Source organism: Pollicipes pollicipes, unplaced genomic scaffold (genome assembly GCF_011947565.3).
Source record: "Pollicipes pollicipes isolate AB1234 unplaced genomic scaffold, Ppol_2.1 Scaffold_4219;HRSCAF=4965_pilon_pilon_pilon, whole genome shotgun sequence".
Lineage (NCBI taxonomy): Eukaryota > Metazoa > Arthropoda > Thecostraca > Pollicipedomorpha > Pollicipedidae > Pollicipes > Pollicipes pollicipes.
The window spans coordinates 28,615,828-28,636,711 of NW_023596448.1; the positions used below are offsets into that span (position 1 = coordinate 28,615,828).

The 20,884-nt window shown below is 53.0% G+C and overlaps 1 protein-coding gene across 1 annotated transcript; it reads right to left on the reverse strand.

Moving 5' to 3' along the window:
• Nucleotides 1–1,280: 1,280 nt before the first annotated feature.
• Nucleotides 1,281–11,749, reverse strand: LOC119095125 (protein singed wings 2). Its single transcript, XM_037218012.1, has 7 exons — nt 11,745–11,749; nt 9,106–9,224; nt 8,144–8,310; nt 7,445–7,635; nt 5,182–5,350; nt 4,112–4,489; nt 1,281–1,343 (listed from the first exon to the last, which is right to left on the reverse strand). Exons 1-7 carry the CDS (start codon nt 11,747–11,749, stop codon nt 1,281–1,283), a joined length of 1,092 nt encoding a protein of 363 aa, XP_037073907.1.
• Nucleotides 11,750–20,884: the final 9,135 nt, after the last annotated feature.

The window sequence follows — 20,884 nt, forward strand, 5'->3', positions numbered from 1 at the left end:
CATATTCATTTGAACATTTCCAGCTGGGAAATAACGTCGGTTTGCAACAGAGCCACAACATTATTGCTGAAATGCGCTTCCAGTCTGCCACCGACAAACAGATGGGGTTACCCATTCCCCATTGATTTATCCCGAAGACCTCTGGCCGGACGTGCTTATAAACAGTCTGCTCAAAAGAGAACAACATGCAACAACAACAACATTGCATGAAAATGAGATACGGCGGGCTAGACGGGCTCGCAGCACCCTGAAACGCGCATTGAGAAGTTGGAATGCACATCCTGTAGCCTTAAGAGGAGCATTGTTAGGGTGGATGCAGGGTTGGCCTGCCCTTATGGGGGAAGTGTGTGGTGAACCCCCGGGGGTGTAAATACAGCGCGTGCCATTTCAGTTCAAGGTAGCACAATTTTCCTGTAAAATGGGCCGATTTCTAGCAAGTTTTGCAATTTCTACCAGTCAGAGTGTTGAGGCCCATATGTCAGCTCCGAAATAGTCTAATAGGGATATTTTAGGGCGGTGGCGCTATTATTCTCTGCGCACCATTTTATCTAACCCATCCAACATTATATATTTGCCAGTTAATTACCACCTAAGAAGAACACCACACAGCGACAGCGAAATTTTTGGCACCCGCCCTCCCCACGTTGCCTGGTTTTCATAGTCTGCTCCACATAGACATTGCAGGGCGAAAATATGTGCGCAATCATTGCCCATTAGTTAATGCAATGTAAGCTTTACATAGGATATTTTCCATTTACATATTAATATTCCTCGTACAAAACCGCATTACATCTAGATGTTCACGCGCGTTAGCCTCGACGAATATGGCATGGGTGCTTGTGGTGTGACTGCGCGGGATGTGCGCCCTCGCCCTCGCTGTCTTCCGAGCTCTGTATCTGACTGGGTGCCTGGGGGCGTCACGTGACCGCAGGTCTCCCAACTCGCCGGGAGCCAAGGGTCGGCCGCTGAGGCGGCGGCAGGGACCCGACGCTCGCAGGCGCCAGACGGTTTTTTGGACGAGTTAGGGCGGATACGCGCTACGTTCTCTTACAAGCTATTTCGGCCATCATGCCCGAAACCGCCGCGGCCAGTGGCGACGCTGTGACAACGGCTGCTGCGAGTGTCCCAGCGCCAGTGATGTCGACTCCTACGGTCGGAGCGGACAGAGGGGCCGCGGTGACTGGTGGAGGCCCATCCGACGAGCGACTCGTCACCGAGTACGTTGGCACGGCCGACGTCGTAGAGTAGTTCACGAGGGCGGCCGTACTCCGCCGTCATCGTCAGGAGCGGATTTGTCCAGCATTCTGCCAGCGCGCCTCACGGGAGGTGCGTTTGCCGTCTGGCTGCAGATACCGGAGGAGGCGCGCACATCGAGTGAAGCCGTGTGTGACAAAGCAGACAAACAGAATTTTCTTTAAACAGAGCGACGCGTTAAGACGCGCTCATTTTCTGAGACATCAGGAGTCAAATTGACAAAGGCGAGCGAAAGTTATCCCACCGGCCACCTGGGCGTGTGCTAAATGCTGCCGTATATTCGCCACGAGTGTAAATAGGAGGTAGTTTGGAATGATGATGCGTTTGGAGCAGGCAACCACCAAGGGCCAGTGTGCGTTAAACCCCTTGATTGGGTGAAAAGTGTGAGTATGAAATGCAAGATAAGGCGTAAAGAAAGCTGGCATTCAAGGAATGAATGCGTGCTGCCACCTTTGCAGTGCCATGCTCAATGCTGTGGTAAAATAAGAAAAGCAAAAGACCTTTTCTGCTCTCAAAAAGTTAAAGCGCTGCTACTGTTGCTGCTATAAAGCAGACAAACAGAATTGTCTTTAAACAGAGCGACGCGTTAAGACGCGCTCATTTTCTGAGATATCAGGAGTCAAATTGACAAAGGCGAGCGAAAGTTATCCCACCGGCCACCTGGGCGTGTGTTAAATGCTGCTGTATATTCGCCACGACGCGCCGCCCAACGGACAACATTCAGTAATACGCTTCCACGAAGTCGTACGGTTTGAAGGGATGTTGCCAGCCGTCCTGTTTCACGTAACCCCATAGCGAATGCGTCGCACGCGCGCGGTCTCACTCCCTGCCCGCAATGGCATTTTAATACGGATCCGTGATTAAACGTGCAACGGGCGAGCGCCCTCATTCAGTAGCGCGCCGTTCGAGATTTATGTCCATTTTATAGCCGCCGGCCGCTCCTGCTTGTTTGCGTGCTGTTTGAGAGCCCTGCGCTGGGACAACTGCTCCGGTCTCGTGTCCCCACGTCGTCCAAATGTTCTTCACACGTGTACACATCCGTCTCGCCATGTCATCGATATGTAATGTCGCAAACGTTGCGTAAGACATAGCCAATCCAGCTGTTGCACTGGACAGCGCGACGTGCCAGCGGCACACAGAGACGGACAGGCGCACCAGAACATCAGAATGATCATGTCTCAGCCGAAGATAGCGACGATCCGAGTGCTGAGATGAGAAGCGAACGAGTGACGAATGAGCCAGGCTACGGACCCAAGAGGCGCTGCATTATATGAAAACTGCACGTCATGCGGATAAGGAATCAAATCGTTCCACCCAAACACGGCTGGAATGAAGTGTTTAACTAGTGATGGAGATAAAATTGTTGACATCGGCACCGCATATACACAACTCACAAATTTCGGACAAACAGTAGAGGCCACCACTTTCTTTTTACTTAATGGCAAGCACCACAAATATGTATCACAAATCCTTGTCAATGCTCTGCACCATAAACATCCCAATATCGAGCAGATTGTACTCGCCGACGTTATTGTCACAGCATGAATGGCACAGACGGGCTCCAGTAAAATACATTCTCTGCAGCTGAATATCTCCGCGCGACGACCTATCGTTTCCAACGGGCACGCAAACGCTCCACAAGGCTTCGCACAACCGCCGCGTGACCCACCTATCACAAAAACCGGCCGTCCAGTCTCCAGGTACGATTGCACATTGAGTTAAGCTAGACATTATGAGCCGCGGGGACAAGGTGACTCAACGATCTCCACGCCGCGTCTGCGGCGCTCCTCTTCTGCCTCCACCGGAAACGCCTCTAGCAGTCCCGCTAGTATCCTCTACAATATGGCAAGCCGACAGGCTTCATTGTCACGGCCCATCCTAATCTAGATGCCGTTCAATACGAATTACAGGGAGTGCTGTGACGCATACACGGTCATACACACCTTAAATGAATTTGACGAGCTGCATTACAAAATACATCTAGTATCCCATGAAGCACGAAACATCACATATGCAGCCCATTCCAGGCGCAATAAACAAAGTAATGTGATCCATTGTCATAACCTAACGGTTTGTGAGCTGCCGAGGGCGTCTCGCCCCCTGACATGGCGCCTTAGGGCCCAACAGCAGCCATACGAACCACCAATACCGACGACGCCCCCTCCCGTGCGCACCATCCCGCTCGCAGGCTCGCGGTCCGTTCGGCGAGGGAGACCTCTCTCCGTGCGCGGCGGGATGCCGACGGCGGCGCCCGGTAGGCCGCCGAAGCGCCGGCTCGCCGCCGTCCCCCGGCCGCCCGGTCCGCGCCTAGCACGGCAGCACGCGGCTGAGCAGCGGCAGCTTGCCCGTGCGCCGGTACACGGCGACGTCGTACGCGAACCGGGCCGCCATCACCAGCAGCACGGCCGCCAGCACTAGCACGGCAGCACGCGGCTGAGCAGCGGCAGCTTGCCCGTGCGCCGGTACACGGCGACGTCGTACGCGGACCGGGCCGCCATCACCAGCAGCACGGCCGCCAGCACTAGCACGGCAGCACGCGGCTGAGCAGCGGCAGCTTGCCCGTGCGCCGGTACACGGCGACGTCGTACGCGGACCGGGCCGCCATCACCAGCAGCACGGCCGCCAGCACTAGCACGGCAGCACGCGGCTGAGCAGCGGCAGCTTGCCCGTGCGCCGGTATACGGCGACGTCGTACGCGAACCGGGCCGCCATCACCAGCAGCACGGCCGCCAGCACTAGCACGGCAGCACGCGGCTGAGCAGCGGCAGCTTGCCCGTGCGCCGGTACACGGCGACGTCGTACGCGAACCGGGCCGCCATCACCAGCAGCACGGCCGCCAGCACTAGCACGGCAGCACGCGGCTGAGCAGCGGCAGCTTGCCCGTGCGCCGGTATACGGCGACGTCGTACGCGAACCGGGCCGCCATCACCAGCAGCACGGCCGCCAGCAGGCCGTTGGTGACGTCCCACCAGTTGATCTGCAGGCCGCCGCACAGCTCGCGCCACGAGAGCGAGAGCAGCGGCGGCGATGGGGGCGGCCCAGACGCCAGCGGGCCCGAGCCGCAGCGGATCTTCAAGCGGTTCCTCAACAGCTTGTTCCGCGACACCAGCCACGACTTGAAGGTGAAGGTGAAAGGACTGGTGCAGTCGCACAACCACGGGTTGCCTTCGAGGTAGAGAGAGTCGACGTTGGAGGACTCCTTCCTCAGGGCGTATTCGAAGGCGTGGATCGGCAGCTGCGGGACGGCGGCGTGGTCAGATGGAGTTTAAATGGCGGTGGCGACAAGCACGCAAAAAAAAAACAGCGATATTCCTCTCAGACACCAGATCGAATAACAGCTTCGAAATATCGCAGCCCTAGACTTCTGAAAAGGTTTTTCACAATGATGTCTCAGTAGCAGCAAGTTACCAGAGAAGGGATCACTTCCTTCGTCCCCGGATCTATCCGGAAACTAAATCCACTGTCCACAAAAGTCCCATCCATCGCTTCCGGATCTACCCGGTAACTAAATCCATTGTTCACAACAGTTCCAGCGCAAGAGTATGCAGGTCCACATCCACCAGCGCTGTCCGTGTACGTAAACTCTTCGCTTTACGGCACTAGAACTCACGCAAACGCCATCCAATGTCGAACCCCGCAAAACGAACCTTCCTTGCGCGCCAAACACTACTGCCTACCTTGGCCAAAGCTTGGCGTCCGCTTGGAAAACGAGTATTGCGTCCCACGCCCACGATCGCCACCGTCAGGCAGGGTACAGACACCTCAGCGACGGTAACAGCCCGGCCATCCGACACGTGTCCTCACTGACTGTCTACCGGGGCCGTCTGTCCCATCACTGGTGACAAAGTCACTCAGCGGCCACCCAACACGTGAGGGCAGACCGCCCGGCGCGGCGGCCTCGGCCGCCACCCGCTCCAGGGCACGCACCGTCTGCAGCCGGTTGCGGGTGAGACTGAGGATGGCGTAGCGGTCGATGAGGTCGGAGCCCTCCAGCTGGTTGACGTCCTCGGCCTCCAGTAGATTACCGTCCAGGTACACGGTGGTCAGCTTGCTGTAGCTGGAGTGGTTGCCGATCACGGGGCCGAGGTCGGTCAGGCTGACGACGCACGGGGACGGCACGTCAGCCGCCGTAACGACGGCATGGCGCTGCCGTCACGGCTGTGACGACCGTGACGGCGCGCGACGGGCGACGACCGCGCCAGCGACGCCGGAGCGGCGGCCACGGCACCGCAGTGGCCGTGCTAAGGCGACACCGCGGCGGGGAAAACGCGGTGGTGGTGGCGGCGCCGCGGTCGCAACGGCACGGCGGTGGTATGGCAGACGCGACGGCAGACAACATGGAAGTGACGGTAGAACAGCGGTATCGAGGTGATAGCGGCGACGACACGGCGGTGACGACAGTACACCAGTGACAGCATGTCGATGACGTCATCGGCGTATGACGCAGTGCCAGGCAGCGGTGGTAGCACAGGTGGTGACAGCCTGGCGGCGACGACGACAAGCAGAATAGGCATTTGTGGACCGTATCAAAGGATGGCTTAAAGAATGTGTTCAGATATGGCACCACAAATACACAATTTTTGCATGACATCGACGCCCAATTACCGATGCATTGAATCAGATGCTTTGTGTTCAGTCCATGACCTTACGCTTCACTTCAAGCGGGCAACGGCCTAGATGATGGGATCTCTATTTTCGCATGAGTTTCCAGCCTCTGGAGCGATATGCCGATGCATTAATGCTAGCGACATCAACTGCCGCAATGCTCTCTCGGAATGTCCTCACACCATCCACTTATGCGTTGATTTAATCTTAATATCGGTGCAGCTGCACACGTTTCGCATTGGATCATCCATAGGTTCACGCTACCCTTCAATATATTTGGGTTTCGAAGCGACAAAGCTTCAGAGACCCCAATTAAAAGCCCTCACAAGTCAGAGCTCCCACCCGCCCGTTATCTCTAATGGACAGAGGTGAGGCTTCCACCCGCCCGCTATCTCTAATGGACAGAGGTGAGGCTTCCACCCGCCCGTTGTCTCTAATGGACAGAGGCGAGGCTCCCACCCGCCCGTTGTCTCTAATGGACAGATGTGAGGCTTCCTCCCGCCCGTTATCTCTAATGGACAGGGGTGAGGCTTCCACCCGCCCGTTGTCTCTAATGGACAGATGTGAGGCTTCCACCCGCCCATTATCTCTAATGGATAGAGGTGAGGCTTCCACCCGCCCGTTGTCTGTAATGGACAGAGGTGAGGCTTCCACCCGACCGATGTCTCTAATGGACAGAGGTGAGGCTTCCACCCGCCCGTTGTCTCTGATGGACAAGGTGAGGCTTCCACCCGCCCCTTGTCTCTAAGGGACAGAGGTGAGGCTTCCACCCGCCCGTTGTCTCTAATGGACAGAGGTGAGGCTTCCACACGCCCGATGTCTCTAATGGACAGAGGTGAGGCTCCCACCCGTCCGTTGTCTCTAATGGACAGAGGTGAGGCTTCCACCCGCCCGTTGTCTCTAATGGACAGATGTGAGGCTTCCACCCGCCCGCTATCTCTAATGGACAGAGGTGAGGCTTCCACCCGCCCGGTGTCTCTAATGGACAGAGGTAAGGCTTCCACCGGCCCGATGTTTCTAATGGACAGAGGTGAGGCTTCCACCCGCCCGTTGTCTCTGATGGACAAGGTGAGGCTTCCACCAGCCCGTTGTCTCTAAGGGACAGAGGTGAGGCTTCCACCCGCCCGTTGTCTCTAATAGACAGAGGTGAGGCTTCCAACCGCCCGTTGTCTCTAATGGACAGGAGTGAGGCTTCCACCCGCCCGTTATCTGTAATGGACAGAGGTGAGGTTACACCCGCCCGTTGTCTGTAATGGACAGAGATGAGGCTTCCACCCGCCCGTTATCTCTAACAGACAGATGTGAGACTTCCACCCGCCCGTTATCTCTAATGGACAGGGGTGAGGCTTCCACCCGCCCGTTGTCTCTAATGGACACTAAGCTGATGCCGGAGACGCCGCTGGCCCACGCCCATTATTTTGTATCGCTACATGCAGCTGCAATGCCCAAGGCGTTTCCATCTGTGGCAAAAATCGGGCCAAAGAGCCGCAAACGCAATCGAACCGGATCTCTCGCTTCTCCGATCCTTCTCTCACTTCGAAGCCCGACCTCATCACCTAGCCAGCTATCCCCGCCCGGCGCCCACCTGTTGTTCTTGATAGAGAGCAAAGTGGAGCCTTCAGGCAGCTGGGGCGGGAAGCTGTGCAGGCCGCGACTGTCGCAGTGCACCTCCAAGATGACTGGCGAGACGGTGCCCGAGTCCGGCGCGTACTGGACCTGGACCAGGTCGCAGGAGCAGCCGAACGGCGGCGCCGACGGGCACTGCCGCTGCACCGTCTGCCGGGCCGGGTCAGCCGTCAGGGCAGCTAGGGTCAGGTCAGCCGCCGGGGCAAGTCAGCTGGTTGGTGCAGTCAGCCATCGGGTCAGATCGACCCCCCAGGTCAGGACTGATCAAATCGGCTGCCAGAATGACTCGGTTAGACCATGATGGTTCAGACGCAACCCACCTAGTTTCCAGGTCCGACCAGGTAAGGCAACGTTAACAACTGCGGGTCAGATCACGTTAAGGAAGATCAGGCCATGTTAGTCCAGATACGCAATATTAGTCGAGATCCTGCTGGGCTGGACCGGGTCAGATCAGACCACATCAGACCGCCGCCATATAAAGTCAAGACTACCAGCTGTTCATGCTGTGAGAGCCAGCAGCCAATCACGCTTACCAGTGCCGTCCGTCCCGGTTCACACCCACTCAACGCGGCGACGAACCCGGCGCCGTATAGCACAGCCGGAGCCGCCTTCCACTCAGACCTGGCAGATCTTGGCGCCTGCCCTCCCCCATACTCACCAATGCCAGCCGGAGAACGGCCAGCACCGGCAGGCCGTGTATGGTGGCGTACTGCACGCGCGTCACAGCGCAACGCGTGGCATTGGCGCGCGCCAGCTGCCGGCCCGCGTCCAGCTGCCAGCTGTACAGCCAGATCAGCCGCTCGTCGGAGCAGTTCAGGCGGCTGTCTGCGGCAGCACGGACCGGCGACGGCGGCCGCGGTCACCAGCGGCCACGGGAGTCGCGAGGTGTGCCGCGAAGCGGCGAGCGGCGCCGAGTGGCCACGATCGGCCACGCACGTGCGTCGGCGCGTGGTGACGTCATGCACGTTCACGAACCGTCGCGTCACGAGCAGTCACGGCACATCAACGGTCCCGAAACGCCACGGCTGGTGACGTGGCGAGCAGTCATGAGTGTTCAAGGTGTCAGCGTCACGATCCGTAGCAGATTATCACGGCAAAGCCGAGAGCTACCAGCGGCGGCGTCGCTTGCAGCCATAAGCCGTGACAAAACGCCACAAAACGCCACGCACCGCCACGGAACGCCACGGCAGTCTGGCCATCAGCAGCCGTGGCGCGTCGCGATCGTTTATCCCACGTCAGGAGTGGTTACGACAAGCGTGGAACAGCACGGATAGTCATAAGCGAACACTAGGGCGCAGGGCCGGCTCGCAGGGCTGTGTGTTGACTGTAAGCAGAACCGGTTCGTGAGCGGAGCAAAGCCGGTTCTTGGAACCTAGGAATCAGGAAATATCTGACCACTGACGTTCGCTCCTAACTCAACCGTTGTATTGCTGACTGCTCTGAAGATATCTTGATCGGTAAATGATTTCAAGTACGCTTATCGATGCACAAAATGTGTCGCCCTTGACGATGAATCAATTACATAACATCGCAACGCGTATCGAAGCTTGGGGCCGACCAGCCACGTGACAGGTCGAGTGCGCAGCTGGTAGGCGACCCCATCTATCACGTGACACTTACGGGACAGGTCGAGCGAGACGAGCACCTCCTCCAGCGGCCGGTAGCCGACCACCGTCTGCAGCGGGTTGTTCGACAGGTTGAGCGTGCGCAGTGAGGGCAGGCCATCCAGCCACTCCAGCCTGCCGAGCAGAGGCCCGAGCGGCGCGGCCGTCAGCCGGTGCCCAGCTCCGCACCACGACCAGCAGGCCGAGCGGCGTCTTCGCCGTGCGCCACACGGCCGATCGGCTGAACAGCAGCGCTGCACGCGAGTGTCCACGTGATGCGTCCATGCTGCTGCTGATCGGCTGAACAGCAGCGTTGCACGCGAGTGTCCACGTGATGCGTCCATACTGCTGCTGATCAGATAAACAGCAGCGTTGCACGCGAGTGCCCACGTGATGCGTCCATGATGCTGCTGATCGGCTGAACAGCAGCGTTGCGCGCGAGTGCCCACGTGACGCGTCCATGCTGTTGTTTTAACGGCAAGACAGCCATGTGCTGAGTGTTCTGTTTCTCATGTGAAAGGAGTACAAGACAGAGATTTCAGAAAGTCTTGCGCGGCCTGCGCGTGGCTTCGATGCCCGGAGTTTTTCGCGAAGAAAACACGGCGGTGCGCTCGGTTACGCTTATAGGTATCAGACGTACACACACAACGAGCTAATGAAGCCATGGATGGCTCCATCAAGTAGGGTGGAATGGCAGGATCAGCTTGTCGTTTCGTTCCATTAATGCCGCCATGTTGTTTCCAGTTTTGATTTGAAATAGATGTGTCCAAGCACAAATGATGCTTAAAACAGTGTCACACATTTGCATGGGGTTCTGAACTGAAATGCATATTTGCATGGGACTTTGAACTGAAATAGACACTTTGAATATCAACCGGTGCAGTTCACAGCCCTGCCCTCCTTAACATATAGAACCCTGCAGTTTCTTAGCTACACGCCCGCGAAAATGTACGGACTTGTGTGAAGACTATTTCAAGGCCACTCAGGCATGCAAGGCGCCATAACAAGGTCACTCAAGGTCTGCCACCCCATAGGCCAGACGGCGTTTAAGGCCCAAAGTAATCACCGTTAAGTCGTTCAGATCTAGGGTCCGTGAGCATGATTTCCAAATATTACGGACGCCAACTGGCCCTGCACCAATATTGAGCAGCACAGGCAAGTTTCGGTCACCATTGACTGTTTGGATTAGAGCCCCTCCGACCAGAAAGGATCCTGTCAGGGCTATGGAACGAAGGAAAATGAATGACGATGGGGCAGGACATGCGCCTGTGGGCCAACCGCCGATCCCGTGCAGCGACCCCTCGAGATGTTCGCTGGTCGCACGGTCGATGGTCCCCTTCCCAGGGGGCCTCCCGACCCACTCAAGGCTGACGCATACAGTCTGCCGCGGATTACCGGAGCGGTGGGAGGATTTAGCACCAAGCAAGAGGAGGCTAAGAGGGTCGGATGATCGCTAACAAATCGCGTCTTTTGTTATTCAATATTAGACGTCGGGCGTGACTGCTAGTTATTACGTAAATAGGACTCGTAATAAAACAACCTAAAAAAGCACCATAACCGAGTATGTGAACACAAGTGGGCTTATTAGCTTACGGATAAATATGCAAGAACACCGCGAGAAAGGGCCCAAACACGAGCACATACCGAGGTGTGGCTCAGGGAAGGTTTCAGTGCAGTGCTGCCATCTCGCGACCAGTTTGAAGTTCTACAAGTGAGTGCAAGGCTGGCAATTTCGCACGGCTAATTTGGCCGCACCTAAACGCTCCATGACGCAATAAGGCAATGACGTATTGAGGAGCATTTTTACTAAACAGAGAAATCTTGTTGTCTAGTGCAGTCCTTTCCACTTGAATGCCTCACATTTGAAGATACAGAAAGAAGCATCAGATATGATGAAATAAGCTCACTTACATTTATAACTATTGGCATACTTTAAGGGGAAAAGATTGCCCCAGACGCCATTTCTCTTGTCACCATTTTGTTATTTCGCTCACCATTTCTCTGTCTAGTAAATATGCTCCTCAGTTCACCATGGTTTGATTACGTCACTCCTCCTTGCATAACACTGAGAGCCAACTGACGGCCGTTATATCTTGAAATCGTGCTCATGAACGACAGACGTGAACGACTCGATTATACTTTTAATTATATACACGACTCAATTGCATTTTTTTATTTGATCGCAGCATGATTGGTGTAATAGGATTTGAATGACGTTATTATGACATCACCACGGATGACTGGGTGGACTTGAAATAGCCTCCGCGAAAAGTCTGCACATCTTCGTGGGGATATATAGCTCAGAAACTAGAGGGGTTTAGGTCTTTGGAAAACAACTCCTTTAAGGCATACCAATAAATACAAGTGGGCTTATTCCATCACGTCTGATGCTTGCTTCAATATCTTCAAACGTGTAACATCCCTTAAAAATTTGAGGATATTCTCGAGCGTAGAAAAATCCTAAAAAAAAGTGAAGCGGGGAGGCAAACCATAGGTCAACTTCCGTGACAAATTAGGGAGGGGGCTTTCTATGGAAAACAGTGGCAGGAAAGGACAGATCGGACAGCTCCGTTGCATCTCTAGACAACTTAAGCATCACAATTTACGTTGCATGGCTTTGCATCGGAAGAAACCAAACACGAATCGTAGTTGTACCCCATGCCATACGAGAATCTCACGGGACTGCCGCCGTCCCGGTTTTCATGCCAGTCAGAGTACCCAAAAGTCGCTAACAAAAACGAAGCCGAACTTATGCACTAGCCTAAGTGAAGTATCCCGAATCGACAGCAGCGCACAAATCACCGTAGAACACAGCATAGCCGCGGCCGCCATCGCGTCCCGAGATTTCGACGGCTTCCGCGCCGCCCAGCACTGGAAGCGGTCGCGAGTAACGTCTCGGCCCAGCCGCACGCAGACCCACCTGAACTCCTGCAGGCGGTTTCCGGTCAGCTCGATGTGGCCCAGATGGCGCTGCCGCCAGCGGCCGACCAGCGTCTCCACGCTGCAGTTCAGCACCCGCAGCCGGCGCAGCGCTGGCAGAGGCCGCAGCAGCGCCGCGTCCAGCAGCGGCAGCTGGCAGTCGCGCAGCTCCAGCTCGCGCGCGGCCGGCGCGGCGGGCAGCTCCAGCACCGACAGGCCGCTGCACCTGACCCCGGTTGGCAGGCAGGCGCAGTGGCTGGTGTTGACACACACGGCGTCGGCACCGGCCGCCGCCTGCAACGCAGGAAACGACGGCTCGGGAAAAGGTGGAGACCCTCCTGGCTTTAGGGGCTTTAATGTGAGTCCAATGGTATTGAACACTGTGTCAAATGGACAGCAATTATTTCTGGGAACCTGGTTGCATGGGTATATATTTTCCTCTGACAGGGACTCATCACGAGGCAGGCGAAGCAGGACACCTTTCCATTTGAGCAGCAGGTCATTACAACTCTCTCCTGCCATTGTACATGACAATGATGCATCTCCATAACATGTACCTGGTGTAGATATTCTAAACTTTAGGTGTGCTATCAATTGTGTCCTGAGAACAATGCTTGGCAAAATAGATCAGATATATTTGGATTGTCTTCTTTAATATATGCACACATGGTAATACACAGCACACACCAGATAATAAAAAGTTGTGTTTATCTTCATTATGACTGAATGCCTGTTAAAACATATTTTCTGGAACAATTTCCAAGGGTGTAATTTCTGTGCCAGAGGCAAGGGGCGAGGGGCGCGGGGTGATGGTAACGTGAACAAAAAATGCTTCCCTGTGGATTGGGAAATAATGACTATCTTTATGATAAAATAAACAACATATTTCCCTATGCAAGCTATCAATATGCATATCTAAGGAATGCAAATATCAAACTGGGGCCCTGAATTCACCAACTTCATGTGTTTTTCCCGCATGTCCACTCTGTTTATCAACATAAATACAAAGAGCATCTCATCATTTAAACATATGACTGCAGAGATCATGCAATGACCTCATGTATCATGCAAAACCAGCCAAGAATACACCACCTATAGTCCAGGTGCCCAAATGTCCTGCATTGCAATTACAGGAATACACCACCTGAAGCTCTGTCTAAAAAATAATGGAGGTGAACTCACCTGTTGAAAAAGATGGTACAACTGGGGTACAGACCTCAATGCATCCGCAATAAGCCACTTTGTGGATACCCTGAACCCAGAACTTTGTATGCATCTATTCAGAATGAATGGATTTCAAAGAAACTCAACTGTAATGCATCCATTCATTATGTTAAGCAAAATATTACACCTTGCTAGGAGTGAGAGCAGCATTCCTATGAGCCAAATTTGTCAAGTTGCCAAAAAACCCTGATTAAAAAATTAAGAAATAATGAAAATCAGAAGAACCATAGAGAACTAAAAGCATGGGCATTGTCCCCAAAACAAAATTTCATACTTTATTTCTAACTTTGTTTGTCTGCTTCATAGCAGCAACAGTAGCAGCACTTCAACATATTGATAGCAGAAAAAGCCTTACACTTTTCTTACTTTCCCAGAGCATGGAGCATGGCAATGCAAAGCTAGCAGCACACATTCATTCCTTAAATGCCAGCTTTCTTGATGCTTTATCTTGCATTTCATACTCATACTTTTCACCCAATTGAAGTTTACCACACACTGGCCCTTGGTGGTTACCTGCTCCAAATGCATCAACATTCCAAACTACCTCCTATTTACAATCTCCATAGCCACTTCAACTGCAGCCATGTGTCATGTAATCTTACAATCTTTTATACTTAAATGCCAGTTAGGTACACCACAGCCAAAGGGACACATACCTTTAGTTATCCGCATTAAGATGCATCAAAAAGCGCGTATTTATCAGCGACGATACAAAGATAACAACAGTGACATCTTACGACATTTTGGTGCACAAAATCGGACAAACAACCACCAATTCTAACTTACATGGTAGCCTAGGAAGTTCGAAATCACTGCTACGATGACAATTAGGTTAAGCATGCTTGAAGCTGCGAAGGGAATCCAGGTCATTGCCACCGATGTGAAAATTGAGTTGGCGGTAAGCTTACAACTGGGCTAATAAAAACTGTCCATGCAGGACCTTTTACCCGCTACGGCCTAACGTGCCACCATATTCTCCAAAGGCAGCCCTAGGCTAGCCATCCTCGATCCACAACTAGTGTAGACGGATTGTGATAAACAATAACAACAAATGAAGTGACGTCATATGACTCTTGACAAATGCCTAACATGCGTCACGTTGTCCAACAGAATCAATAACTTCGAGTACTAATTTATAATTTGTTACAGCTAACCCACAGCCTAAGCCACAACGCAAGCGAAATAAGAGCGAAGTTTCACAAAACGAGTGGGGCTGGGGTCTGCGCTGGGAAAGCTACTCAACTGCGATAACAAAATATCTGCCGATATGGAGCAACGGACCTCCTACCACGTTGGGAGATAGGTGTAGGAACCTTTCAAAAAGTGTGTGGGGGGGGGGGGCTAAGCTCGGGGCGAACTTCAGGAACTTTTCCTGGAAAGCAAGCCCGATGACCGGGGTGGAGGGAGGAGGGGGTAAACATGGAGGTTGGTATCGCTCTTCATGCAAATGCCATGGCTGCTATGCTAGATATGCATCTAGAGCTGTTCCTCATTGGTACGCAATCTTGTCTGGTGTGTGTGGGGGCATGACCCCCAAAGAGATACAAAGTCCCACCCCTGGTAAGGAGGGAAAGGGGATGATAGCCGCTCAGATGATTAGCCCCTCCCCCCTTTCAAAAATTGCTGGCACCGTCCTTACCAGTGGCCTGGATCTCGATTGGAACTCTTCTTGGTGAGTTTAGAGAGAAGACAATGTTTCCCGAGTTTTTTTCGCTACGTCATTTGATTAAGAGAATTTTCCCGAGACACCCGTAATTTAAATGGCCTCATCCCTTTTTCCGTTTAAAGCTTTTGGCGTGGCAATCCTGCTGATTTCATCCATCATACCCAATTCTTTTGTGAACGGTGTTTTTTTTAGCAGACTTGACTATTTAGGTCCCCGGCCTCGCTCCTCGCTTACGCAACTTACTTGCATTCATTGCTATCTAGAATGTCCGTCGGTCATTTAATTCAACCTTTCTGTGCCACTCACGGCTCGAATTTGTGTTGCCAAACGAACGAAATTGAGTGCTAACCCCCCCCCCCCCCCCCCCCCCCACCCAACAGGACGTCCTCATTGGTATTACGCAGCCAGGCGGCAAAACGAAGTGTTTGTCAAGCAGCAAGCGTCACCAGATCCTTTCAGTAACACATTGTACAAACACAACAACAAAACGTGTGCACGATAGGCTTTATTTTGTACTTTTCATAGAGGCATCGCTACAGCATTTCAGAGACAACTCCGTTTACCGAGTTCAGAAGCTTTCTTGCACGGGAAAGCCACCACGAAAAGTGTTCACGTAGTTCAGTGTATTGAGGGCGCCGGTATCACCACTCCATGCCGTGAGCTCCCGCAGCAGACCCAGTCAAGAGAGGCAATCGGTGCAGTCGCTGCCAGCGGGCCCACAACCGTCGTTAAGTAACAGGACAGCTGAGTGAATATATACTGTGCGCATGTGAAACAATCGTTTAAGGCACCAGGTCAAACCAGCATCGATAGCTCATTGATAAGCTAGGAACTGTATCTATGAGCGATTGTGGGGTCTGTTGTTCTGTTCGTTGTGCGTGAGTGCTGTCGATGGGTCCAGGACTCGCTCATTAAAAATGAGCTCCCTGTCGTCCTAAACCATGGTAGCCTCACCCTATCGTAAATTCTGGCTGCGCCCCTATGTCTATACACCCGTAATGGATTAAAGATCATGGACCCAGATCACATGTCATATGAGGAAACCTATGCTATTCAAAACAAGCCTGATATAAGCGAGCTAAATAACAATGTCGGATGCCCACGAGTACATAGAGCTGCACCTGCCGTGCAGGCGTAACAGCAAAAAAAAGCCCTGTCGCACATTCCCGTCGACCCCAATGCTCCAGCTTTATGACGTTAAGCATTACGATATCCCTTGGCAGACGCGTTATTTTCATCTGCATTGCCAGTAAGTGGGAGTAGGCTATGAGGGGATCACACGCACACGCACACGCACACACACACACACACACACACACACACACACACACACACACACACACACACACACACACACACACACACACACACGTACACACACACACACACACGTACACACACACACGTACACACACACACGCACACATATATATATATATATATATATATATGCATATATATATATATATATATATATATATATATATATATATATATATATATATATCTCTCTCTCTCTCTCTCTCTCTCTCTCTCTCTCTCTCTCTCTCTCTCTCTCTCATTCTCTATCTATCTATCTATCTATCTATCTATCTATCTATCCATCTATACTCAAGTTTTTAAAACGCAGGGTGCAATGTGCATTTCATCACTTTCTTACGCGTTTGCTGGATTGTTCGAAGTAAAGCCTTTGTTGTTTGATATCTCTATCAAGACGCATAGCAATGCACCCGCGAGAGGGAGCGCCAAACCAACATATGCGCAAAACTCAGTACGAAATTCCTACGCTCTGGCCTGAGAAGCCACAGGTTCAACAATCATATTCAAACTAACGCCGTTTACAAAGTCTCGAAGCCATCCTCATCAGAGAATGATTGAACACACAGTCAACCAAGTCAACCTCTCCCGACCGGGCGCGGGATATTTTCACCCCTGTAACTCTGAAACAGCTGCGACATATCTTATTCTTTACGCCGAACAAAGACTCCGGTGTAAATGGCGACATACCTGTGGACATTCTAAGGCTCCATTTCCAAGACATCGGAACAACCGTAATTCAGGTCATTAAACCTAATCTTACCACAGAAACGGTGCCCTCCTGCGGGAACTGCGCCACCATTATTTCTATTTGCAAAAAGAACAATCGATCGAAGGCTTCCAATTTTCGGCCAGTCACTATCGTCCCAGCCATGTTTTCAGTTCGGACCGGCATGGCATCACGGAAACTCACTCAACTCGCAAGGCGCTTTTATCGATCTCCGATGACGTTTTACGAGGCACGGGCTGGTCAGGAGCGACCCTTCTGACTTTGTTCGACTTGGGTCGCTGTTCCGACGTAGGGGATCACTCACTGCTGATGACAAAGCTGCGGCAGCTCCAAACGTCTGCAGGTTGGATCCAAAGTTACTTGTAGGGACATGCGCAGCGTGTAAGGGTGGATCACACGCCGTCAAAGAAAAAAGGATCACCATTGGCGCCTTTCAATTTTTTCATTGACAGACATTTTTTGTCTCAGAAAATTGCTGCAAAACATATTCAGCGACCGCACCGCGCGCTTCATCCCAGCACACATAAGCGGTTTCCTGTCACAATAGCCCGGTGCACCGACGACGCCCAGCTGGCCTTGACAGGCCCTCGGGTCAGATTAGCGGAGATGCAGCAGGCGCGGGAGGCAGTGCTGAACGTAGCGCCAGTGTGGGTTTTGCAGCACGGAATGACGGTAAATGTCGCCAAAATCGAGATGCTGTCGTTTGGTGATCGTCCACAGCTCAGCCGAATCCGAGCGCAGGTATGCGTCCATAGTGTCCATTTATTAGGTGTTACGGTGTTCAGAGGCTGTGAGAAGTTTAGGAATCGTGATGGACCCATATCTGTCATACAGCTATCACGTAGATCAGGTGGCAAACAAATGTATGGACATTTTAATAGACATTATACATGCTAAGAACGCACTTGCTCCAATCAAATTACCTAGGATCAGCGATGCCCTGCTTCGGCCCCATGTTACATATCTGTATGTGTATGTATATGTGTCCAGGCGTATGATAGTGCAAGTCGCTCGAACATCTCAAAATTGCAGACGGTACTCAAATTCACTGCCATGGTCATCCCAGGCCAACGAAAATGTAACCACATACCGGATGTATTCAATCAATCAGGCTGGCTGTCCTCACATGCGTTTATGTCTTACCTTGATTGCTGTCTGGCGTACAGCGCTCCGACGACTGGGAAGCCTGCCGTGGCGCGCTTTGCGCTAGTATACAACCGTAACCGCGTGGTCCGAGACAAGAGGCAGTCACGACATCTGAACCTGCGTCGTAGGAAAAACAACCACGAAAAGAGAGGATCCAGCATCGTGCGGTGCAGCAGTACGCCCAACGAGCCTTCACGTAACATCTATCCTATAACTCAAAGCGTCAGTTTGAAAATAGGATTCGCAACATAATTTGGCAAAATTAACCTCAGTAGACGTGAGTCGTGTACGGTGTGTGTAAGAGATGGGTGGTAGGGTGGCCTAGTGTTTCTGTCACATGTAACCTGTGTTCGAGTCTGTCTCCGCGAAGGTGCACACGAGTCGGCGGTCGGAACTAGACTGTATTTCTGTGCTCCGCGAGACGCTCTGCCATCTACCGTTCGGTCTAGATACTACTACTCGTGCGCTATACTCGGTACACGCACAACCTGTACTACGACCATGAAGGCTAACGAGGGTCTGAGAATAGCCCATTTTGGGGGGAATAACCCAATTATGTTCAGTGCAATACAATATTCTACCTTACCACCCACCCACACGGCAGCAGTCAGCGTCAGTGGCTGGAACCAATGGTTCTGCTGCTGAGTGATAGTTCGGAAGTGACATCGACGGATTTAGTTGGCAGTTTCTTAGCAGTTAGTTAGCTTGTTAGCAGCAGTTAGTTAGTTAGTTAGTTAGTTAGTAGTAGCAGCAGCAGTAAGTTAGCTTGCAATGAGCGTCCTAGGCGTGATGTTGCATTTGTATAAATGGTGCCGGTGGGGCGTCGGCTTCCTAATGGCACGACACCTATGCTGGGACAGAATACGGAATGTAGGAATGTAGGACCACAGCCACCAGGTACTCTCTTTTAATGCAGTAGCATAGGCATTAAACTATTTAAAATCACTGCAATATGATGCCTTCAGGGGCGAGAAAAATGTATTGCACACGAAGAAATGAACAAAATTAAAACACACGCACACACATGCGCACACGCACCCACACACACACACACAAACGCAGCGCTCGGCGCCCTGCGCGGATCGATCAAAAGCACTGACCAAAGCTGACAAAACATCGCATCGCAGTGATAGGAAGCAGCAAACGCCACGGCAACTGCATCTCCACATATCTAGACCGACACAATGCTAGAGAACTGCAGAAGACCTCTTACTTTGTGAGCAGGGAAACATTGAAGCATGCCGTGCTTTGCGAAGCCACCACAAACTGTGCGACTGGTCTGGAGTGAGTTTCGATCCTCACATCGCAAGCTCTCCAATGGCAGTAGCGTCGTCCACGTCGGCGGCCATATTGACGTCGGGGGCCATTCCTCGCCCAACATCCAGGAACAGCGCAACCCTGTCGACGGGTTCTGAGGCAGCCTGTGCGTGCGCTGCGAACGCAGCTCCCAACGGCGACAGTAGCGCACAGCTCCGCCGAGCTGAGGTGACATGGGCGCTGAGCTGTGAAGCTGGACGCCAGATGGCGTTTCTGAGCTCCAGAGGCGCGCGGCCGGATGATTTGGCTACGCTGCGAGCCCCGGTGCGAGGTGCAGCGGCACCGCTGAGCCGAGCGTCGCGAGTCTCAGCCACCAGCCGCGGCGAGTCTGCTCCAGAGAGGCTCGACCCCCTGACGAACGCACGCCGCTCCATCGCGCCAGCCAGCTGGCCGGTGTCGGCGGACATCGCAGCGATTCAGGCGTGGCGATGCTCGCCAGCCGCCAGTCGCCGCAGCCGCCGCTCCTCAGACGGTGCTGGCGAGCCGCCGCGGTGCCAGCGCACCGCCTCTCTCTCACACACAGAAACGCTTGAAGATGAGCTACTTGCCCTCCGACATGGAGCTCTCGATGTCACCGCCAGCATCACCCGTTACGCTACCCAGCTTCCGCATGAAGCCAGGGCCGATGACGGGGGCGGCGGCGGGAAAGTTCGCCCCTCCCCGCGTGCGCAGCGGTCCCGGCCGGGCCCGCGCCGGCCGCCGCGTCTCTGTCCACGGCTTTAGCACAACATATGTTGAAATTCTATTGCTGTAATGTGCACGACCACAAAAAGGCTCAAAATGCCCGCGCGCTTTGCTATCACAAAACAGCAATAGCGTATGGCTTGAAATCATACATTGCAGCTGCTAGGTGTCGAAGTGTAGGTGCTGTTAAGCTCTCGTCGAGCGGTAAAGGTTTGGAGATGATCGGAGCAATAGTGCCTAAATTACACTAAGTGGGAATAAATGATAATCGACGCTTAAACTGACCTAGGGTTACCAAAATTGGAAACTGCAAGAGGGAATCGGGTGTGGTGCATTCAATGGTGAAGGCTTGGTAGCAATCGGTTCGGTAGGTTCTGAGCTATAAGTTGTCTGTAAGCAAGAACTTCGACCTCACGAAATTTGACGACTTTCGACCTGACCTAGGGTCACCAAATTTGAGATTGCAAGAGGGAATCAGGTATGGCGCATCCAATAGTGAAGGTTTCACAGCGACCGGTGCAGCAGGCTCATATCTGAGTTGTCTGCATTTGCATGTAAAACTTTTCCTTTCCCCGCGTTTTCGAGGTGTTTGATCTCAGGTCAGGCTTTGCTAGTGGCTCCCCATGACTCACCTCACTGCACGGAATCGATCGATTAAGGTTTCAAGGCCATCAGATGAGCCGTTTCGGAGCACTTGCGTGTCTGCGTCATATGCCGGCTTTTAAGAGTCCGCCCGCTGACGTCGTGAGTCCTTTCCACTGGTTATGGAACTTTTGACGCATGCCATGCGTG

Coding starts and splice junctions, on each gene's coding strand:
- LOC119095125 (XM_037218012.1), bottom strand. Junction 8,311..9,105: donor CGTCTCGCTCGACCTGTCCC/GTAAGTGTCACG, acceptor GTGCTGCCGCAG/ACAGCCGCCTGAACTGCTCC. Junction 7,636..8,143: donor CCGTTCTCCGGCTGGCATTG/GTGAGTATGGGG, acceptor CCGGCCCGGCAG/ACGGTGCAGCGGCAGTGCCC.